The sequence below is a fragment of the Crocodylus porosus genome, unplaced genomic scaffold (genome assembly GCF_001723895.1).
Source record: "Crocodylus porosus isolate Cpor-Errol unplaced genomic scaffold, CroPor_comp1, whole genome shotgun sequence".
Taxonomy (NCBI): Eukaryota; Metazoa; Chordata; order Crocodylia; family Crocodylidae; genus Crocodylus; species Crocodylus porosus.
Window position 1 is genome coordinate 18,165,740 of NW_017728950.1, and position 22,688 is coordinate 18,188,427.

Here is a 22,688-nt window from a genome sequence, read left to right on the forward strand (position 1 = left end):
AGGGTACTGCTTGGTTCCCCCTACATCCATTGGCTCCTCCTTCCCCTGCTGTGCTGATGGGAACTGCAGCCAGAGAGCTCCTGTCCCAGCACATGGCTCTCCAGCTTCTGGCCCCCTTCTACCCACTCGGCTGCCCACAGGTGGCTTCTCACCACGCCAGCCTGGTGGAGCGGGTGGAAGGTGGCTAGGAGCTGGAGCTACAGCCTTGCACACTGGGGCAGGAGACACCCAGCTGCAGCTTTCTCACGCCCAGCCCGGAGTGGCAAAGCAGGGGCGGGAGGAGAAGGAACCACTGGAGGCAGGAAGATCTGAGGCAGTGCGCAGACGGCTGCATCTGCTCTGGGAGCAGCCCCTCTGGGAAGCTGTGTGTGCAGGCCAGGGGTGGGAGCGTGATGTAAGTTGCCCTGGGTGGGAGTGGGTGGGACTCAGCCCCGTGCAGAGCACCATGGGGACAGATCCAGCCAGCAGCTGGACTCCATTTCTCAGCAGTTAGCTGAACAGGGAGCTACTGTGGGGCTGGGATCTTGCAGCAGGGACTCTGTGTGCTGGAGCCAGGGCAAAGCTGTGATCACCTGCCTGCACACCCTGAGCAGGAACATGTCAGCAGCAGATTGCAGATCTGCCCTGGCTCCAGCCCATGCTGTTACTGGCACACAATCTAGCCCTAGCCCCAGCCGCATGCTCTGCCGGCCCTGTGTGGGCCAGTCTCCATGGAAACCCTGACCCCATGTTATCATGGCCCTGCCACTCCTAGGGTCTGCATGGAAACCTGCTGGAGTGATACAGGCAGGGGGGTTTTGGGAAATGGAATCTATCGCAGGCCCAATTTGAGCCATGGGCCACACTGCCCACCCATGGTTTGTATACACTACTCAACAATAATAAATCAGGACAATTTTTTAAAAATAAAATTAAAATGTTATAGTAGAAGTTTGATTTCTAGTATATGACTTGTCTTTTATATGTAATTTGTTATAAAATGATACTTTCTAATAGATTGTGTGGGGCCCTTGACAGCTTACTGAAACTCATTTAGTGGCCCTCCAGCCAAAATAATTGCCCACCCCAATTCAGTGGGTTGGACTATAGGTCAATCTTGCCCAATATCCTGTGTCACACCTGGCAGAGAGTGGATACTGAAAGGGAGAGTGAGCAGGATATGACTAAGGTTTTCTCCCTGTTCTTTCACTTGTGTCCTGTAACATTTAAGGTATAGGAAGTTTTGTTTCAGAGGCTGTTCCCCAGACTTCAGTGTTCACTGATGCAACCTTTTCTCCCAGAATCTGTCTGTTCCCTTTTTGGATCTGGCTAAATGTCAGCTTCCACATTTTATTATATATATTATTATATATATTCCACATATCTTATGCCAATGAGTTCCACATTTTAATTGCATGCTGTATGAAAAGGCTTCCTTTTGTTTTGAACTTACTACTTAATAGCTTCATTTTGTGACCCCCTAATTCTTATATTGAGTGAGAGAGTAGTACATCCCTACTTGCTTTCTCTTCACCATTTAGTATTTTGTAAAACTTTATCATGCCCCCTTCAAGCGTCTCGCTTTTTTCTAAACTGGATAGGCCTAGCCTCTTTTTGTCTCTCCTCATATGGAAGCCCTCCATACCACTAATTATTTTTCTTTGCCCTTATCCATACCTTGTCTAGCTCTTCTATCCTGTTTGAGGTGTGCAGACCAAAACTGTGTACAGCATTCAAGGTGTGGATGCACCATGGACTTATAAAAGGGTGTAATGATACTTTGTGTTGTTCACACTTCTCTTCTTAACGCTTTATATTTTGTTTGCTTTTTTTGATGGTTGCTATCCACAATGTCTCCCAGGTCTCTTTCCTGTGTGGTAACAGCTAACGTAGAGCCCATCTTTACTTAAATGGCAACTTTTAAGATTAGCCCTATGGCAGAAGTGAGCTTGTGCCACTGTACTTGACTAGCCTGTTCTGGTTGGAACAAAAGGAGAGGAGTGTAGCAGAGTCACTGTCCAAGTGTGGGAAATCTTTGCTCTTCCAGGAAAAAGGAGGTAGAATTGACAAATGGAATCTATATGAAGAAATTGCTTGTGCTGCCTTGGTGTCTCCTCTTGCTAGGGATAGGATGCTTCCCAACAGATCATTATCAAGGCATAGTGATCACAGTTGTAGCAGTTTATCCTTTGGTCCTGCCCAACTCTCAGCCATATTAGGAATTATCTTTTTGGTAGAATAAAAGCCATGGGAAGGTCTTGTTATAGTGTAGCGGTTTGTTCCATTCCTTGTAAACATTTTGTTTTGTTTTTCAAAAGCAAATTAAAGTATTAACTTTTTATTTTTTATTTTTTTTAAAAAAATTATTTTTATCATGGAAAATTAACCAGGTAGTTCCATAAGCAAATCATTTCCCCCGCATTGGCAACAACTTGGCAAAATATATTAGGAAGATGAGAGTTGTATAGCCTTGTCATATTAAAGGAACGTTTGGTTACACCAGACAACCCCCAGCCATTGAAACAGCCAACTCAGGGTGAAAACCAAAGGCTCTGGAATTAAATTGCTCAAATGTTACCAGCATTTTGAGTAAAATGTAAGGGGTTGTCTTGATCATTTTGTTTTGTAAGCATATTGTTTCAAAGTAGATACGGTCACCCAAATGAAATGGACCAAAAGGAAACATATCTGGAAAATTGTGCTTTTTTTTTTTTTTTTTCTTTAAATATTGGGAAGGATAAAACTTACAAAGTTAAAATATCATTCTGGTCAGCTGCGTAGCCTAGAGGGCTATGCTAGTTTTTGTTTTGGTTGCAGTTTCCCTGACCACCTGGCCAATGAAGTTGAAGCCAGTGCTTATAAGAACTTGGAGTGACAATGGTTGTAGTTAATGCATTTTTCAGTGGCATGCCTTTTTAAAGCATTTTTCTTTGACTAAACCTAGTTTTGTTTTTTGAGAGGTATTTTCTTAACTTGTGAAGTTCTCTGTGATGCAACTGAAATTTTATTTAAATTTATGTGTGAGCATATTGTAGTATTTCAGGTGGCTAGGGGCTTATGGTAGGACCTGTGAGCAACAACAGAAGCATTTTGGGGAAACTGAGGAGAACCAGGTGAAACCTTTAAAGTTGCTGCAGGATCATCCTGATTTTGTCTTGGGTGTATCCCAAGCTACAAATACATTTTAGGCTAAAAAAAACTGTTGCTTCTGTTCAATTATCTTCCTGCAAGACTAACATCAAGGGTTGAGACTTGAGGAGGCAAAACTGAAAAGGTTGCATTTGAATGCTAATACAGAAGCAAATAGAAGGGACAGCTGACTTGCATTATTTTCTAGATGAGCCTCATTGGAGCACAGGTGCAGAACTGTCCCTGCCTGCTCTGAGGAAAGGGCGTGTATTTTCATAGACAAGCCTGGACAAATAAAATGCAAGAAAATGGGTTCTGAAAGCAGTTGCATCAAGCCTTTGCTAGGCAACTTAATCTTTCATGGTGTTTTTAACAGGAACAGTAAAATGTATGGAGATGGACTAAGAGTAACTTCTTGCCCGTTACTCAAAAATGGGCCCAAAAAGAAGCCTATATAAAAGCAGAGAGGGTGTCTTCAGTTTTTGGTGATGTGTAAATCTAGTAGGATTAAACCAGTGGCTTGGTTTACTAAAATCATTTCCCAACCTTCTAATCTCCAGTTGCCCAAATTACACTCAACAGCAGCTGTTTACAGTGTTTCCCTATAGCGCTTAATATCTAAAAATGCAAGACTCTTACCTTAATTTTGCTCAACATTCTAGACAGATATTTTTCTAATTTAATTATAGTAATAGTAACCTCTTACAGAAAAGCTTGAAAGATTTAGGTGCAGTTTGAAAGAAAGAAAGCATCTAGTGGCCTATAAACCTTCCTTGCCTGTTTTTTCCCCATTATTTGGAAATACAATGATGCAGGTTGCAGTTCACTTGCCTACCAAAACTTTTTAGGTCCTGTATTCTGCTGAGGTAATAATTGCGTATCTTGTTCATAAACCTTAGAGCACAAATACCTCTAGGTACTCAAACTGCCATGTTAACGCAACACTTGCCATGTAAGCTTTTATTACAAGTGTAAAATGCACTTTTATTATAATTGTCAGATTTATTATTCTGAAATCTGTTATTCCATTGAATAAATATTTCATGGTAAAGAACAGAGATACATAGTATATATACTGCTGTTGTGAGTAATTTGACCTAAACAAACATCAGCAACACTGAATTTGGAAAGGAAGATTCTGAAAGTATTTTAATCTCAGTTCTGTGATGGATTTCTTCCTCTTCGTACTGGAAAAAAAACTGAATATGTTGTCTGCTCTGTAAATACAAAACCTTATATTAAAATGACACTGGCTAAACCCCATGAAAAGCCACTGCCACCATACTAATTTACAGAGACACTGTCACTGCAGTTGTTGATATCCTGTCAGTTGCATTTTTGGCTCCTGCTGGTTTGTCAGAGCTGCGATATTCATGAGCAGTGACAATAGATATGTATGCACATAGAAAATCTACCCAAGGATTTAGGGTCTTGCCACAGATTTTCCATGGTTTTTGTGATGTTCTAGACAGCATATTAATTTTATGATCAGAACTATTTTAATGCAAGAACATGAATGAATGTAGTGTTCTGTATGTGCAAACTTTTCAATTTATTTGGTTATATAGGAATTGCAATTATGGTTAAAGTATCAATATAGTTAGCAGTCATCAGAGCTAACTTCTTTTTTTTCTTTGCTGATTCTCTTTTGAGAAACGGGTTTCTAGTTGTTTTCATCCATAAAGGCTAGAAGTACTTGTTGGATCTTTGTGAAGGAAGGACTCTAGGGATAGGCCTCTCTTTGATACGTGAAAAAGTTTAGCAAGGTTGTCTTATGAGTCTTCTCTGTGGGAATTAAGCTGATGATAGGGAAAGGAAAGAACATATTTGTTATCAGCCGTGACTTAAATATCCAGTCCCCTTCTCTGACTGCATCAACTGCATCAAGCAGTTGCCTCGATACGGAAGGCTCTGCCTAGTCTTTACAGTTTGAAGGAGTGTACATCAAAATCTATTCCAGGGGTGGGCAGTTATTTTGGCTAGAGGGCCCTTTAATGTGTTTTGGTGAGTTGTCGAAGGCCGGGGTAGCGTCCCCTGGTCGTCATCTTGGAACCAGAAGTCCTGACCTTTTGCCACCAGAGGTGCCTCCCTGCACATGGGGGTGAGGGGCGAAGAAGCAGTCCAGTCTGGCTACTGCATGGGACTCCCTGCAGCTCCTGCACTTGTGTCACCAGTAGAAGCCCTGGCTGTCTTTGCAGGTCCCTGCCATGCAGGTCCTGGGACTCCATGGGGAAGCAGGGACCAAGGCTCCCCTCTACGTCTGGCAGAGTCCTGGGACCTATGCAGCAGAAAGCAGCAAAGGCAGCCAGCTCCATCATGCAGGAGCTGCACATGCACTATGGGTATCCCCATGCTATAGAGGTGGGCCATCTTGCCATGTGCAGCGCTGGCTGGAGCCATGCAGCACTAGAGGCAATACCCGCACCAGGTACAAGTCCCCCACATGCCATCACCTGCTGCTGGTGGGAGCTGTGCACCATTGGAGGGGGATGAGGAGGAGTGTGTGGGAGGGTCCCCACTTCCTCCCACCCTTTCTCGCCAAACTGTGCTCCTGCTGCCCCCCTGAGCGCAGAGTCAGCACTGCTGCCAGCCCCAGCCCCATGCTCCTCTGCTCAGCTGTAGTTTCCCCCACCCCTACCACTTCCCTTCCTGGTGCCTGGAGCAAGTGGGACACAGGGAGAAGCCAAGCAGGACCCCCAGTGGCTGCAGCAGTGGCAGCAGAAGCCCTGCCTGGAAGATGTGTGCTGGCTGGGCTGGGCCTTTCTGCACACAAGGGTGAGAACAAGGTGCAATAGGGTTATGTTGGGGGGGGGGGAGGTATATGTGAGTGCCTCACTCCCACCTTTGTGGGAAGGGCTGGGTGGGGTACAATTAGTTGGTGGGCACCTGCTGGAGAGATGAAATTGCCTGGTGTGCCGGATCTGGCCCGTGGGCTGTATTTTGCTCACCCCTGCTCTATACCCATATTATTGTCTTGGTAAAAACTTGTCGTTAAAATTCACCAAAACTCTAGGCTTTTTAATATTATTACGTTTAGAATGATGATCACTCTTTAGATGCGTCTTATGCACAATGGCTATCAAAAGCTATTTAAAGCCATAACAACCCATCACTTCTGCAGGAGCTGGACTTCATGGCAATTCATAGTAAATGGTACAAGGAAAAGACTAATTATTTTACAGATGGGTCAACTTTTTGCTGAATATTATGTCACAGTGCCTACTACTAATGTACATAGTACATTAGGTTAGAGATCATAGGGGAAACACCTGTTTCAAGTTTCCTGGTTCATCTAGATTTAATTTTCAACTCTAACTTTGTCTTGGTTTTAACCTCATTTTTTAATGGCAGCCAGAAACCTCTATTCCAAAGCTTTCTGACATGGCCATTTTGAAGTGAAACACTTTGCTTGTGCTAAAACTCCTCACTCTTAACACTTATTTCTGACCTAATTTTTTAGTGCTTTGCTTTTTTAATGTGGTTTTTTTAAATTAAAAACTAACTAAACTGTCTCCCACAGCTATCATAGCAGTGTCATTCTCTTCTTATTTCTTAATTGGCAGCAGCCAAAACAAGAAACCCAGAATGACCTTTTCAGCAAAAGCTACTGTCCAGGGATTCTGTGATGGTTTGTGGAATAGCAACATCATCTGGGTTGGGATGGAAAACTTTGTTTAGGATTTGGGGAGTTGACAATATTGCAACAAATGAGTTACTGTGTAAACATATTACAGCTTTGCAGCTGCTAATACACAATGAGTGCAATTATTTAATCTAAGTACACCTAGCATAAATCAATTGAATTTGCCTTGTAAACTAATCAAAATGTATATGGAATATCTTTCTACTACTTAGTCCTTGCTATTTTTTCTAGCATACTCCTGTAATCCTTGTTACAGTCATCACAGGCAAATTGGTTTCTTAATTAAGACCAAGGAAAAAGTACCAGTATGTGTTTTGCTTTGTTTTTAACAACATCAGTTTATGAAGTTTTAGGGTTTAGCTTCAGGTTATTTGGTTTTCACTGCAGAAAAACCTAATTGGGTTTTAAAAGCATGCTTTTATATGTAGTTCAGAAAATTATTTCATCTCAATTTTTCTTTCTAATGGCAAACAAGTTGGAATGGAAATACTGTTGCTTAACATGGGTAGCAATTAACACTTTGTTTTGGAGTAGCTGTGCTAAGCAGTAATTTGGAATGATGATGAAAGGTAACCACTTAAGCAGTTTTTGCATCTCTGCCATCTTCTATAACTGATCTACAAGAACTAGTTTTGAAAAGATAAATTCCAAGCTCCAAAGATGAAATAATCAAAGAATCATTTTCCAGGAGTAAATTTGATTTCTTGGGCCAGGAGGGGAAGCGGGGAGCATAAAATCAGGCACCTATCCAGAGCATTAAATTATGGTATTAACAACTAGAGTTATCTTCTGAAAGAGAGGGGTACAATGTGCAGCAGCTGAAGTACAGTGTGCATGGGAGCAGCGTGGGCAGTATGCAGGGTTGTGTCCCTTCCTGCTGCCCCCACCCACAGGGGACATGTGGCATGGGGAGCTGGGAGTGGCAGGCAGCTTTCTGTGCTCCCCGCTGTGCCCTGCCGCACTGGGTTCCACACACTTCCCTGCAGAAGCAGCGGGGAGCATCGCCAGTATCTGCTGCCTCCTCGGAGCTTGGGGATGGGAGGCAGCCAGGCCTGGGGACGCAGCAGCTGTTTGCAGCTTCCCGGCTGCAGCTAGCTCAGGTTCTAGGTAGCTGCTGATTAGCTACAGAGCCTGAGGTGGGGGACAATGGGCTGGGGGGAATGGGCTTTGGGTGAGGATCAGGGGGCACAAGCAGAGCATCCTGCCATGTACCCCTTTCCCTTGTTTTGTTTTTCTAGTATGCCAGCACTCTGGCACCTTGCAGGGTAGGCATTATGTGGGGTTTTGGCTCTCCAGCCAAAAATCATTGCCTACCCCTGTCTTACAGTATAAGATGCTGTGCATATTAAGGTTATTTATGGATGTAAAGAACTTTTGGCCAACCTCTCATTCAAAAATTAGTGAGGAAGAGAAAAATGCTTGTTCCCTTGTATTGCTTAGTCCTTGACCTCCTCTATGCATTAGCTTTATACCATAATTAGCATGTTAATCACAGCATAAATGATGAGAATGTTACATGTGTACCCAGTGTAAAGTGCCATAGAAGGGCAAACCAGCCATAAAATTGTTCCACATACGAAGCAGAAGAATTCTGTGGCTGGTTTATATGGTGCTAATTTGTTAACTTCCACTGGGGATCTCACCAGCATATGGAACTGGCCTTAGCATGACCCCTGCTGGGCTGACAATCAGCTGATTGTCAGCTCCAGCCCCACAGCTGTGGGCACCCAGCTTTTCAGTCATAATTCTGGCCTCCTCTTGTGCTGGCAAGTAGGGCATGGTTTGGGATCTGATCCCAAAAATCACACCTTCTGCCATGCATATTTGTCATAGTAGGAGGAGCAATTGTTAGGATCTGGGATCAGATCCCCTGGCATATTTTACATGAACATCTGCCAGGGCCCCTTGAGGAACTGCTGGCAAGAAAGCAGGTTGTATTAGTCTGTTTAGTGCAGGGGCAGGCAGTTATTTCAGGCGGAGGGCCGCTTACTGAGTTTTGGCAAGCCATTGAGGGCCACATGACAGACAGCCCAGGGCAGATAAATATTAACTTTCTAAATTTTACAGGGGCCCCATGGGCTGGATAGAATGGCCCGGTGGGCTGCATCTGGCCCGTGGGCTGCATTTTGCCCACCCCTGCATTAGTGTATGGGTACCTGCAGCTTCACTAAAGTATTAGAATAGGTCAAGACTTTTCCTGAAAAGTTGCTTGGTGATTACAGTGTTTGGTTGCTGCTGTTTGTCACCAAATTTGAACAAGTAACCAAGGGAGACAAAGCTCCATATCACTTGTATTCACAGTTTCCCTGATCTATCCAGTTCAGCTGGCACTATTTTTTTTTTTTTTTTTTTTTTTTAATAGTAAAACATTCCTTTCATGTAACTAGAGCCTTCCACTGACAAATGAGAGCTATCTTGTGGTCAGATCCTCATTAAATGCTTGTTAATTACCAATATAACATTAACAACAAGTTAAAAGATATGAGGCTCCTCTGAGCTGAGTTAGCAGAACTAAAACTGGCTGCAATACAAATCAAATGGCTAATAAGCTTTTATAGTGATAATCCACCTGGTAGGTACCAGGTGCACATGTTGAGCTAGAACACCATATGGCAACCTGTTTAATGATTGACAAATATGGATCCCACTGACATGAAATTTGTGCTTATCTAGCATCCTTTTTCTGAAAAGACCATACATGAAACAGAACCTTATTCTTTTGAAGCAAATTTTTTCAGCCTTGTATTTGCATTAGTGAAAGAATTTGGGTGAATTTGGTTTCAGCATCAGAATTTAAAATAATGTGTTGCTGCTGCACAGCATTCAGTAGCAAAAATGTTTATTGTGGGAGAATCCAGTAAGCAACTTGTATCATGAAGTCAGTGGACTCCTTAGTGAGCAATATATATTTAACTTATGGTGACCATATATCCCACACTGGCTGGGACAGTCCTGGATTTTGGAGACTGGTCCCAGCCAGCCAGTGAAAATTTAAAAACAGTGTCCTAGGTCCAGAGGCAGTGATAGGAGCTGTGAAGTTGGAAGCAGTATTAACACTAATTATTACTTCACAAGTGTTAATTGTCACCTGTTAAGTAAAGAACACTGGATCACTAATGGGCCATTGACTCCCTGCAGCACTGGGGAGGGGAGGGGAGTAGGCAGGCAGCATCCTGGATTTCGCATTCTTTCATATAGTCACCCTAATTTAACTTCATATGGTATTTTGTTTTCAAATGAGTATCATTTACTTAGTGTGACCACCTTTGTCAACTGTAGTAAATAGTATTGAGCAGTCGATTTGTGTGATATAGCTCACTCAAGTCTTTTGCTTTGATACAGAGTGAAGATAGTCCAAGTCCTAAGAGACAACGCCTTTCTCATTCAGTCTTTGACTATACAGCAGCATCCCCAGCCCCATCACCGCCAATGCGACCATGGGAGATGACATCAAATAGGCAGCCTCCTTCAGCTCGACCCAACCAACACCACTTCTCAGGGGAACGATGCAACACACCTGCACGGAACAGAAGGAGGTAAGTTCATTGTTCAGATTGTGGGGTTACTTGCTGGCCTCTTTACTAGATGAGGAAAGCCTTGGTTTCAAGCAGCAGTGTTTTGACAATAAAGTCAATTTTTAGAAAAATCAAAGCCTTTAACATAGAAGGGACATTGAGAAGGTAGTCTGGTTTATCTCCGTGGCCAGCTGGACTTCAACCATTCCTGACAGACGCTCTTTTTTTCTAGCCTGTTCCAAAGAACCATCAGTAATGGAGATTCAGCAGCCTTCCTAGGTAATCTGTACCACTGCTTAATTTACAGTAAGGCACTTGTTCCTAATGGTTAACACCATTCTTCCTTGCTGCAATATAAGCCCACTTTTTGTCTTACCTCTAAAACAGCTCAACCTTTTTAGACTCAAGGTACCCCTCAGAAAACATCTTTTACTTTTCACTCTTTTTTTTAACTACAGAAAAATAGTAGCTACTGAGTTCTGTTTCAGACTTCGTGTTGCAAAGGATTTAGAAAGACTACAGTATTTCAGACTGTTTTTAATATTCTGGATTCCAATTTGAAAGCTATTTTTGCGAATCATGTTTGCACACAGAGCAGTTCTAACATGGTGTGACATCCTTGGAAGGATCCCAAAGCACCTCAGGATGCCATGGCACCCTGGTTGAGAATCACAACTCTATAGGGCATGAGGAATAGTTTATAACATAGTAATTACTTTTACATATTTAAAGACTTAACGTGTGTCTGTCTTTTTCTTCTTTAAACAAAAAGAATGTGATTTTTTTTTTTTTTTTAATTTCCTTGGATATCATATTTTATATATGTCTGATTTGCCAGGGATCCTTGTTTTCTCTGTTCAATAATTGTAAATTCTCTGATTAAAACCCCCCAGATCCACATATTTCTGCAATTAAAATAAAATGCTACACTATTATACCATACCATGCCATACCCCCCACGCACACACATTTGTAGATATCAGTTGAACCCAATGTTTAAATTTAAAAGCAGTTTGAAACCCTACCAGTACCTCAATCACTACAATAAAATACATTTTAAATACCTATAAATTATGGTGTTTGATTTTTGTTTTTATCATGGAAAGTCAGAGTTCCCCCTGCCCCCTTCGCTCACCAGGAGGCAGTTCCAGCTGCAGCTGTTGCACCCCTGCCCTCCCCACTTTATAACACTAAGCAGCCCTAGCATGCTAGTTCCCTGCCCATGCCAGTGGCCCTCACTACTTGCTTACAGCCTCCCACCACCTCTAACTGCCAGGTCTGCAGCCCCTGCTCCCAGCAGCGCCTCCACAGGAAAGTGGGGAAATTTGTTGGCTGCGTGGGGTGGGGGTGAGGGGGAGTGGCAGTGAGTGGGCGGGTGGGAACACAGCGAGAGCTGTGTGTGCGCATGGGGCTCCCGCTAGAGCTAGCAAGGGCCCTGGGTGGGGCAGCAGGATCATGGGGCCCCAGCTGGCATGGGGTTCTATGGGAGCTGGGTTGGGCTGTGCCAGTAGGGAAAGAAGGGAGCTGCTTTTCCCCCTGTTCTTAGCTTAGTTTCCCTCTGGCAGAGAGAAGCAGGGAACAGCCTCAGGGTCACCAGGCCAGAAGCCTTTGGTAGGCAGAGGCTTCTGGCTGTGGGTGGAGCAAGGCCGGGCAGGCCTTGCTACTATGGCTGCTTGGTTCTGTCACTGTCTTCTCCTGGGTCATGCTACCACTGGTGCCTTGTCATCTTTGACAGACAGGTGGGGCAGATCATTAATTTTCTAAATTTTTTTATGGGCCCTGTGGGCTGGATTTTGCCCGCCCTGATCTAGATCCTTTTTTTACAAAACTTCTGCCTAGCCAGTCATTCTCTCGTATTGGTTTGTCCTGTTGGTGGTATCTCTGCACTTTTTTCCTTATTGAAGTGTATCCTGTTTATTTTGGACCATTTCTCTAGTTTATCAGTTAATTCTGTCCTTCAAAGTGTTTACCATTCCCTGTAGTTTTAGTATTGTTTACAGATTTAACAAGTACTTTTTTTATTCCATTATCCAAGTAACAGATAAATATGTTGACAACTTTGCACTCACCATATTGTAGTTTTAATCTTGACCAGGACTGTCCAACTTTGTGAGCAGCTGTGGGCCACAGGCCCCCAGCCACCCATTGCATGGGTGTCGGGTCTGAATGGGCTACATGCAGTGCAGGCTGTGTCATGCTGGACCACAGGCAACTTCTTCTGCAGCACTATGCGAAGGTGGCCCCCTGCAGTGCTGTACCAGCATCCCAGGTCCCCCTTGATCTCTACAGCCATGATGTTGCTCAGGCCCACAGGCCATGCTGTTCTGCCCCAACCCCAGTGGCAAGAACAGGTATCAAAAGCTGGAGGAGGAGGAAGAGACTCCAGTGGCAACAGCAGGAGAGTGCAGGGATCAGTGTTTGTTGAGAGCCTGTGGGCTGCACTTTAACGCCTTGGGGCTCAGATGCAGCCCACAGGCTCCCAATTAAATAGCTCTGATTTCAACCTTATTCTCTTAACTTATTTATGAGAACGTTGTGCAAGATTACATCAGAAGCCTTACTTGTATCAAACTATAACTGAATCTGCTGCTTCTTGCTTATTCACAAGGCCTGATATTTGCCGAAACTTTCAGGGCCACTTCTTCCAGTTTCACTGCTGCAGGATCATTGTGAGGGAGCGGGAGGTGGGAAGAGGAATGGACAAATAAACCAAAAATAACCATATGTGAAGTTAAGGTGCCCCTGCTGCCATTTTTGAATGTGGGGATGCTGAATACATGACGCAGCGGCTGCTGATATGCACTAATTAGCATGCTCCAGCAACCTCACAACAGACTCAGTTAATCGAGTCTTCTCCAATGTGTGCTTATTAGCAGATGTTGGAGCAGAGTCCCGTTGTGTATAAAGGAGCCCTTGGTTCTTAATAATTTCTGGACCCCTGAGATTTATTTCATTCAGTCCCCAAAGTATTCTGGGGTGAAGTACAGCAGACCCAATTGTTTCAAAATAAGTTAACTTACCTAAGCAGTGTCTAACCTATTCCCTTCACTATTTTATCTTGAGCATCCCTATTGCTGATGCTAATTGTGTTGGCTTCCCCTCCCCAGTTTGTCCCTGCATGCTTGTGCCCTACATACTTTACATTGATTTTGATTTAGTTTCCACTTCCTGCATAAGTCCTCCTTGAGTTTGAGGAGCTTGTTATCTTGGCCCATGTTTTCTTCGCATTGGCACTTGAGCCCTTTAATATTATTTCTTTAGCAACTGCTACCTTTCTTGAACTTTTTCTACCCTTATGCTTGCTTCTGGTGCGATCGTGTCTACCAAATCTCAGGAGTTTAAAAGACTTTCTACATCAGGTTGTACAATAAGTATTCTACTTTTTAAGTATTATTTTGAATGTCAGTCTCCTAGAAATGCAGCTGAAAAATGGAGTCCTGAGCATAATTTTACATGGTGTATGTTCCCAAAAAGTCTGTGGACAGGTGCTACTTGTGACAGTTTTTACTCATTATGCCTTTCACTTGGGAGTTCATTTGTTTTCCTAATGCTCTATATCAGGCCTGTTCAGCTTGCAGCCCATGAGGGGCCAGCAAGCAGTCTGTGGACCCCAGCAGCTGCCTGTCCACCTGCCACATAGTGGGGGCCTTTGTGCTACCAGTGCTGCCTGAGAAGTGGTGGGAGGGCATTCCCTGCAGCATACTACCTGTGATTTGTATCGCCTGATTGTGCAGAAATTGGACAAGCCCTGCTTTCCACTAAATTTAAAGCGTTGAGCATATAGTCAATGTAATGTCCAAGCCAGATATTCCTGTTGTTCATCAGGCAACTGATGATAGTAGTCATCACTCCTTTTTCAGTCCCATATGCATATATGGCACTTGCCTTAGTCCAGGGCTGCCAACTTGGTCTGTGGGTCGCATGTGGTCTGTGAGGGTTTAACTTGCAATTCAAGGGCTCTTGCCCTTCCCCCTTTCTTCCCCATCACCACTTCGGTTGCTGCTGCTGGGGCACCTCGGTCTCTTGCTTCCCTTCCCTTCTCCAGCTTCTGGAGCCTTTGTTGGGGAGGGTGACATGAGGTGGAGTGGCCTGCAGGAAGCCTGCACCAAAGGCAATGGGGGAAGAGGGAGTTGTGGTGCAACAGGATTCCCATATGCTCTGCGGCCCTGGCCACTGCAAAGTTGAATAGCCCTAATTTTAATTCTTCCCTGATTATCTAACTTCGAGATGAGAAGGAAAAAGCTGTCTTGTGGGTGAAAGTGATGACAAAATATCATGCGATTGCTTAGGTGGGTGGTCCGTGTATTTTGTAAGGGTAATGTTTTTGTTTTGATACAGTTTGTTTTTAGACTGTGTGTCAAACAAAGCCTCTTTTGAAGTGGAGTTTTTGGAATAAGCTCAATTCAGTCATGGGAGAATAGACTTTTGGATGGTTATATTGAACCAATCCCTGGGCCAATGCATAGCAAACCTTTAAAAATAAAGACCATATTACTGTTCCAGTTAATTATCCAAACTGCAAGCTTTTGCCTCCTCATAGTCTCTGGTGGAATTGTTTGTCAAGTAACACAAGCCTGAAGGTCTGTATGTCTGAGATGAACATGGAGCGATGACATTTTGACTTCTTAAACTGGAAAAAAAATACATATATTTTTATAAATGAAAAAACATTTGGGCTTTTAGGATCAGAAACTATATCATTTCTTTCTCTCCTATTTCCAAAGGTAAAGCTTGTCAAGTTGTATTTGATATTAACTCACTGGGTCAGCGGCATCAAATCTAAGTTTGACAAATCTGTAAGTTTCGGGTCCCAGTATGCAAATTGCTGTTGGTCTTCAGACAACCTGTCAAACCTTGGAATTCTAGTCACTGGATCAGTTTCTTGATTTACTGTGTAAATCTAGTCCTTCAATATGGAGAGACAGTAGGTTTGTTTGTTTGTTTCTTTGTTCAATGTACATGTCACCCTGCCCAACAAAGGCTTATGGCACCTTAGATTTAATGGATAGGGTGCTACGCAATGTAAAAATCTTACCTGAAAGGAAAACAACCATTGAATCCCTGGGGGTAGAAATTCCATACCTGAATAAAAGCAACATGATACTAGGATTGTACTACTGGACACCTAATCAGAAGAGTAAAAGTGATTATGAAATGCTTAGGGAAATTAGAGAAGCTTCAAAAATAAGATAAGATAGGCAGTAATAATGGGAAACTTTAACTATCCTCACATAAACTGGGTAAACCCTTCATCAGGATGAAATGCAGAGGTAATATTTCTGGATGTAATAAATAACTGCTTTCTAGAATAACTCATCTGGGAACCCACAAGATGAGAAGCAATTTGAGGTCTAATCCTAAGGAACGCACAGTACCTGATTCAAGAGGTATCTGTAGGTGAGCCCCCCTGTAATAGTGGCCATAACATGATCCAAATTTAATTTCCTTCTTGGGGAGCAAGCTCAAAAAATCCACCAGGCCCATATACATCTTGAGCAAGGGAAATGCACAAAGATGAAGAAGCTAGTTAAAAAAAGTTAAAACAGTGGTCTTCAGGTAAGTCTGTGGGAAGGGAAGGGGAGGGGAAAGGGCCATGGTGGGGTGGGGCAGATCAAGGCCCCAGCCCTAGTTCCACTCCCTCCCTCACTGCTAGGGCCTTGATCATCCCCTGCTGCCTCGCCCCCCCCCAAAAAAAAAAAAAGTGAGGGAGAGACAGGCCCTGCACAGGCAGGGTGGAGAACGGAAGTGTGAGCAGCTTGTCTGAGGGGTGGGGCATGTGCCCCCAGATCTGCACTCAAGGTTGGGCAGTGCAGGCTAGGGCCAGGGTAGCACCAGGCTCTTCCTGTCTGGGTTTTCCTGATACCGGGTGGCTGCAGCAGCGGCAGCTCTGGGAGCAGGACCAAAAGGTGAGGGGGCGGGGGGTCACCGCTCCCAGAACCACCACCATCTGCAGCGAGTGCAGTGTGGGCTAGGCCTGGTGGGAACAGCCCGATGCAGCCTTCCAACCTGCAGCTGCAGCCTGCCCTCTCCCACACCCACCAGCCCCTGGCCCCCATGTTTTCAGGGGGAGGGGAAGGCTGTGTTGGATTGTTGCCACCAGGCCTGGTCTACACTACACTCGGCAGCGGTGCTGGGAGCAAGGGTTGTAGGGGCTATGCCCTGCCCTGCTCTCAGCACTGCTGCTGCAGCTGCCTGGCCTGAGCACAGCTCAGCACTGTTCTGGCCCCCTTTTTTTTTCTCCCTCCTCCCCAGCCCCCCCACATGCAGATCTGGGGGCACATGCCCCCCAGTGCCCTCCCGAGCCTCGTGTCATCCGCCCCCCCCTCCCCACTCCCCCTGGATGAGATGTTCATGGCTCCATCCTGCATCCACCCCAGCTGTGCAGGGCCTGCCCCCACTCTCTACCTGCAGCTGCCTGTGTTGCCTCACATTGTGGGGGGGGGGGGACATGCCCCCCCCCAGTCTGCACGGTGGAGGCACCTGCTGCTGAAGGCTTTGTACCTCAAACCCTGCTACATGTGCCCCCTGGACCTCTGCCCCTTTCCTACCCAACCAACTGACCTGCTGGGCTGAGGGGGAGTGGTGACTGACCTGCTGCGGGGGGAGGGGGTCAGCTTGCATGCTCAGCCCCCCCCCAGCCCAGAATAGACTTCAAAAGGCTCCAGGATCCACCAGTTGGTGACCACTGGGCTAAAAGGAGCAGTCAGTAGCATAAAAGTCCTATAGGCAGCCTGGGAACTGTTTAAAAATACCATATTAGAGGCTCAGAAAAAGTATGTGCTATAAATAAAAAATGATACCAGTGCGTCCAATGAAACCCATCGATGATTTAATAGCGGCATTAAGGAGGCTATCTGAGACACAGTGTGGTATCCTTTGAAAAATGGAAGGTGTGCCCATATGAGGAAAATCGGTAGAGCTTACAAACTGTGTTGGGTCAAACAAGCAAAATGAGGCAGGCCAGAAAGAAATTTGAGGAGTATCTGGAAAACATGGTAAAATTAATAATAAACATGATTAAATACATCAGAAGCAGGAAGCCAGCAAGAAAATCAGGGTGACTATTTGATGACCAAGGTGTAAAAAGTTAAGTGCACTCAGGAATGATACTGGCAGAATTCCCATACCAGATCAATTCTTCCTAGTAGATGGAGAGTCTGGAGAATTGGATCACATTGAATTGACAACAAAAGACATTTCAGAACAAATTGATAAATTAAATACTACTAAATTGCCAGGATGGCATTCATCCAAAAGTTCTCAGGGACTCAGAGGTGAAATGCAGAACTCTTGGCAGTAGTATGTAACCTATAATTATAAATGGCCTCTGTGCCAGAAGATGACATGTTACCAACATACCACCCATCTTCAGAAAGGCTTCCAGAGGTGATCCTGGAAACTACATACCAGTGATGGTCACTTCCATCCCTAGTAAATTAGAATTATAGCAAAGTAGGGGTGAAGGTATCTTACAAGATCATTGTGCTCAGGGCAGGATCATCCCTGACAAACATCCCAGTCAATATGGAGTTCGTCCATCCTACTCTTGAAAACTTCAGGATATAAATTCCACAACTTCTACATAGCCTGTTTCAATGTTTGACCACCTTCATAGTCAGAAAGTTCCTCCTAATCTCCAGGCTAAATTTTCTTCAGGTCTTTTTGCCCTAGTCTTGTCCCCTGTGGTCACAGAGAAAAGCCCATCTTCATTCTTTCTATACCTTTCAGGAATTTAAAGACTGTTCTCAAATCCCCTTACAGTCTTCTCTTCTGTAGACTAAATAACCCCAATTCTTTAAGCCTTTCTTCAGAAGTCTTTCTTCCCACGACCGTAATCATTTTTGTCTCTGTCTGCTGGACTCTTTCCAATCTGTCCACATCTTTCTTTAAGTATGAATCCCAAAACTGGCTGCGGATTTTTCAGTAAAGATAATATCAGCAGTGACATGGACAAATATAACATTTTGGGAAAAAGTTATAGTTTTTTTGTCAGGAGAAATCCTGCCTCACCTATCCTCTGGAGTTCTCTGCAGCTGTTAATTCACCACATCCATGTGCTTGTTCAGTTGACAAATGCTTTTTAAAAATTGAAATATTCCAACAAGTTCTGTCACCATGAGTAAATCCTGGATTTTGTAAAGGTGGGTGGGGGATCAGGGACCAGTGCTGCAGGACCAGCTATATACTTCCTTCTTCCCTATCCCCCTTGGGATTGCCACCAGAGCAGCCAAGTTCCTGTGTGATGCTGGCAAGTTGCATCAGCCAGACTCTTCACAAGTGGTCATTAATTATGTTTCCCATTCTCTGGGGCCAGACTTGAGACCATGGAGTCTGATTTGCAGACATGTTGAGCACTTCCAGCTGCAACTGAAGTCAATGGAAGCTGTGAATTGCATATATAAAGAATATGTAATAGTACATAATTGTATCCTAGATGTCTTGAATTGGGCATCCAAAACTTAATGGATGCTTTTGATGCAAATCTTTTGTACCTCATTTCCCCATCTGTAAACTGAAAACAATGCCAGCAGCTTACCTCACTGGTATGCTCTGAAAAGATGTTTTTATGAAACTCTAAGTTGCTGTAGTGAGGAGTGCCATAGAAAGACTTGTGAGAAAATTATCCACACCCTACTCTGAAGACGCATTTGTTAGTTAGCAATAAATAAACCAATAGCTGTATGCATTGAACAGTAGTGGAGGCACAATATTCTGTCATGTTGCTGAGCAGTAACTGTTAATTCTTTGCTCAAGTAGGGCACGTGCCCTAGTGAAATAGCTGTATGGTTGTATAAAGACTGTAGCTGCAGATACATCTGTGCACAGGAATTCTAAATTACAGTTGCCAAATCTAGCTTTAAATCCAGCTTTTTTTTAAATTTAAATCTAGCTTTAAACCCCCCCCCAGCTATGCAGTGTTTGACTTAATGTTAAATGTTATTTTCTTTGAAAGCTTCATGCCAGTTCCCCACACTGCTATAAACTGTACCTGTTCAAGTACTTTTTATGCTGAGTTGTTTAAAAAAAAATATATCGCATCCTTGACTGACATTACAATGCTAGGCTAAACTGTGTGGTATAGATTTGACCTCTGTATTGGAGGCCATGTTTATTACATGTTTTCAGTTACCGCCTGAGGTGCACAGTATGTACACAGCCTTTTCTTTTAATATGTTCACAGTCCTCCTGTTAGACGCCAGAGAGCAAGAAGGGATCGTCTGTCTCGACATAACTCTATTAGTCAAGATGAAAACTATCACCATCTTCCATATGGACAGCAACAAGCAATAGAAGAGCCCCGCGCCTTCCATCCCCCGAATGTATCCCCTCGTATGTTGCACCCGGCTGCTCACCCACCGCAGCAAAATGCAGTGATGGTTGACATTCATGAACAGGTAAGAATACTAGCAGCATAAAAGCTGACCATTTGGAGGACACTGCCCTTTTCTAACTCTTACAAACAACAACCAAAAAAACCCCTCTAGGTAGTTGGCAATAAAGATGGTAACACTCTTTCTTTCTCCTGGCTGCATCTTGTTGGCAAGTCCTTTTGAGGCTTTTGGTGACCTGGGAGCTGCACAGTACAATAAAAATGTCACAAAATACTGTTTATAAAAATATCAAAACCTAATAGAGGACATTTTGCCAAGGCATCCATTACCATTGTTCTGAGGGCCTCTGACGGGTTTTGTGAAATAATGAAATGAGGATAGAGTATCTTTGTATGTGAAGTACCTTTCCTTGACTATAGGTGCTTTTACAGAGTTAAAATATACCATGTGAAAAGAGAATTCACAATACAGAGAATTGACTGCTGATCTGATGGTAGAAAACTTGAAAGCCTTTTCATTTCACCACCAAATTGGTCACTCTGCTCTTCATCTACTGCCTGCCCAAGTAGGAAGCTGAGCTTTGCAGTATATCCCCAAAGTTAACCATGTTCTGTTCTGAGAGACCAGGCTGTGGAACACGTTCTAGACTCAAGTATCTTTTGCAGAAAATGTCTGATATAACCCTGTCCTGTTCATGTGAAAGGGACTATAGCTGAAGTGCATTTGTTGGCTGCCATTACATGGCATCTAAGGGGAGAGAGAGAGAGTTGTTTTGTCCAGTAGGTTACAATGTTTAGAGTTTAAGTTGAAAAACAACCCCACTTTGTACATGGATTTATAGTTCATGCATGTGACAGATCGTTGGTTTTCTGTGTACTGCCTGCAAAGCGCTGCTCAGATAAGCAGGCAGTTGCATGCCAACATGAGATCCACACACAAGTCTAAAACTGGTGACCCCCTAAACTTCCTAGAATCTTAATGTCAAAATGGTGACCAAATTCTTCATCCCATTCTGAGCGATGAGACTATATGGTGATAAACCTGGAGAAAGAAAGGGTCCCACCACACCACTTCTCTACCTTCTAAGTGGTTCTCAGTTGGGGTGCCATGATGCAGGTGTCCAGGTAAAACTACCCCTGTCGCAGGGCTGTGGCATGCACACACTCCTACCTTATTAGGGTTTTCTGATAGCCCTAAAGCAGATGAAATGGGCTTAGGCTGTAGCCTTTACCATTCTAACTCATTTCAGAAATAGGCAGGTATGATGGTTCCACCTACCTGACCCAGTTCTGTTTTAGGGTTATCAGAGAGCCCTAATGCAGGAGGAGCATGAACACATGCTCCAGCCCTTCCTAAACTGGCAATGCAGCTGGCACATGGAGCAATTTTAGCCAGAGGTAGCAACACCCAGTTGAGAAGCACTGTGGTAAGTCAAGGCAGCACAGCAGTGTTCCTCAACCAGGGATGCTGCTGCATTCGGAGAATTGAAGGAGTGTGATTGAAAATGCTGAGCCACCTGCCCTAAATATCCTGTCTGACCAAATGTCAATGTTGCCATGGTAAGGTGATGCTTGGCCCTTGATCTACTTTGGGAAGGGAGTACATTTATTTCTTCCTAAATATCAGAGTTTGTCTGTACTGTAAGCAAAATAGTCTTTTCTGGATACTCACCTGGCACTGCTGCCACTATCTAGAAGTCTGCTAACCCTGTCACAAAGCATCTCCATTTGTTACCTGGGACAGTGCTAGGGCAACAGTCACTTAAACTATGGACCTCCAAGAATTCTTTAAACAGACATATGTGAAAGCTGAGGCTTGGAGTTCTAATTGGTCATCTGTGCAGCATTACTTTTGATTTGGCTTCTGCATGTTCTGCCAAATTCAGGAGAGTAGCCATCTTTAAACCAACTCTCATTTCCATACAGGGGTGTTCCTGGCTGTTAGCTTCCAAGTGGTGGGACTTACAGACATTTCTTGAGCTTCAGTCTCAGGGTGGGAATCTACAGAGATGGTCATTGTTGGAGAAAAATGAAGCTAATACGAAATTCTTGTTCTTTGAAGATACAAATCTCTGGATTTCCATCCACACATTCCTGCCTCAGAGTTGGGAAGATTCTTTAACTACTTGTAGATTTTTTTTTTCTTTAATTGGTTTTTATGCAGGAATTACTGTCTCCTTTTTGTAAGGAGCTAACTTTAGTTTGTGAGTGGGCCCTTACAAGAATTTGAAATGCTTTTTAGTACCTATAATGGTGCCTCAGAGAATTTAACATTTTGCTTTGAGAGTTCCTTCCTGGTTTTGTATAGGATGCACTGATCCAAGAGTAATAATCCACTGGAGACGATATTTTTAGAGAACAAGAATTACAGATCTGTAACTTCATTTTATACCTGAAGTATAACATGTATTTTTCTGGGATGTAAGTGAACATTTGTTTTGGATATCATACCATAACTGTTCAGACCCATCTAAATGGTGTAAATTAACAAAATTATTGAGAGTTGTCTATCTTTCAATGCAGATTCACCAAGGCACAGTTCCCGTCTCATATACAGTAACAACGGTGGCACCACATGGGATTCCACTTTGCACAGGCCAGCACATACCAGCTTGCAGTACACAGCAGGTCCCAGGGTGTTCTGTGGTTTTCAGTGGACAGCACCTCCCCGTCTGTAGTGTACCACCTCCAGTAAGTAGAATTTTCTAATCACAAAGGCTTAGTCCCCCAATTGTGTGAGGTGGCCAACTTGTAGCTGCACTGCTAATATGGTTTTATTAGTTTGCGCTGAATCGAGCAATGGTGTTAGTTGTAAAAGTAAAGTGGACTTTTAAACTTTATGCGGGGTGTGTGTACTTGCATGCTATATTTATAATGGTGTAATACTAATTTTGATAGTCAAAGTAAAGTATGGTAAGGAACTGGAGCATAAATATCCAGAGTTGCTTTATATAATTCCAGAAACCTGGAAGAAAAAGTAACTAAAGTTGGTCTAGTAGTAGTAGGAAATCTACTGAGAATAATTGATTTGGAAGAAAGCTTATCCAGGGATTGGGTACACATGAAGAATAATCAGTTTTCTAATTATCTC

At 43.6% G+C, this 22,688-nt stretch overlaps 1 protein-coding gene across 3 annotated transcripts in view; it reads left to right on the forward strand.

Moving 5' to 3' along the window:
- Window positions 1-22,688, forward strand: part of RNF38 (ring finger protein 38) — a 101,579-nt gene that overhangs the window by 51,586 nt on the left and 27,305 nt on the right. For all 3 annotated transcript variants that reach the window (XM_019554976.1, XM_019554977.1, XR_002104666.1), the window contains 3 exons: window positions 10,094-10,287; window positions 19,448-19,661; window positions 22,121-22,288. In XM_019554976.1, the coding sequence (XP_019410521.1) occupies window positions 10,181-10,287; window positions 19,448-19,661; window positions 22,121-22,288 (489 nt within the window). In that variant the 5' untranslated portion in view covers window positions 10,094-10,180. Of the gene's footprint in view, window positions 1-10,093; window positions 10,288-19,447; window positions 19,662-22,120; window positions 22,289-22,688 lie in introns of those variants that run through there.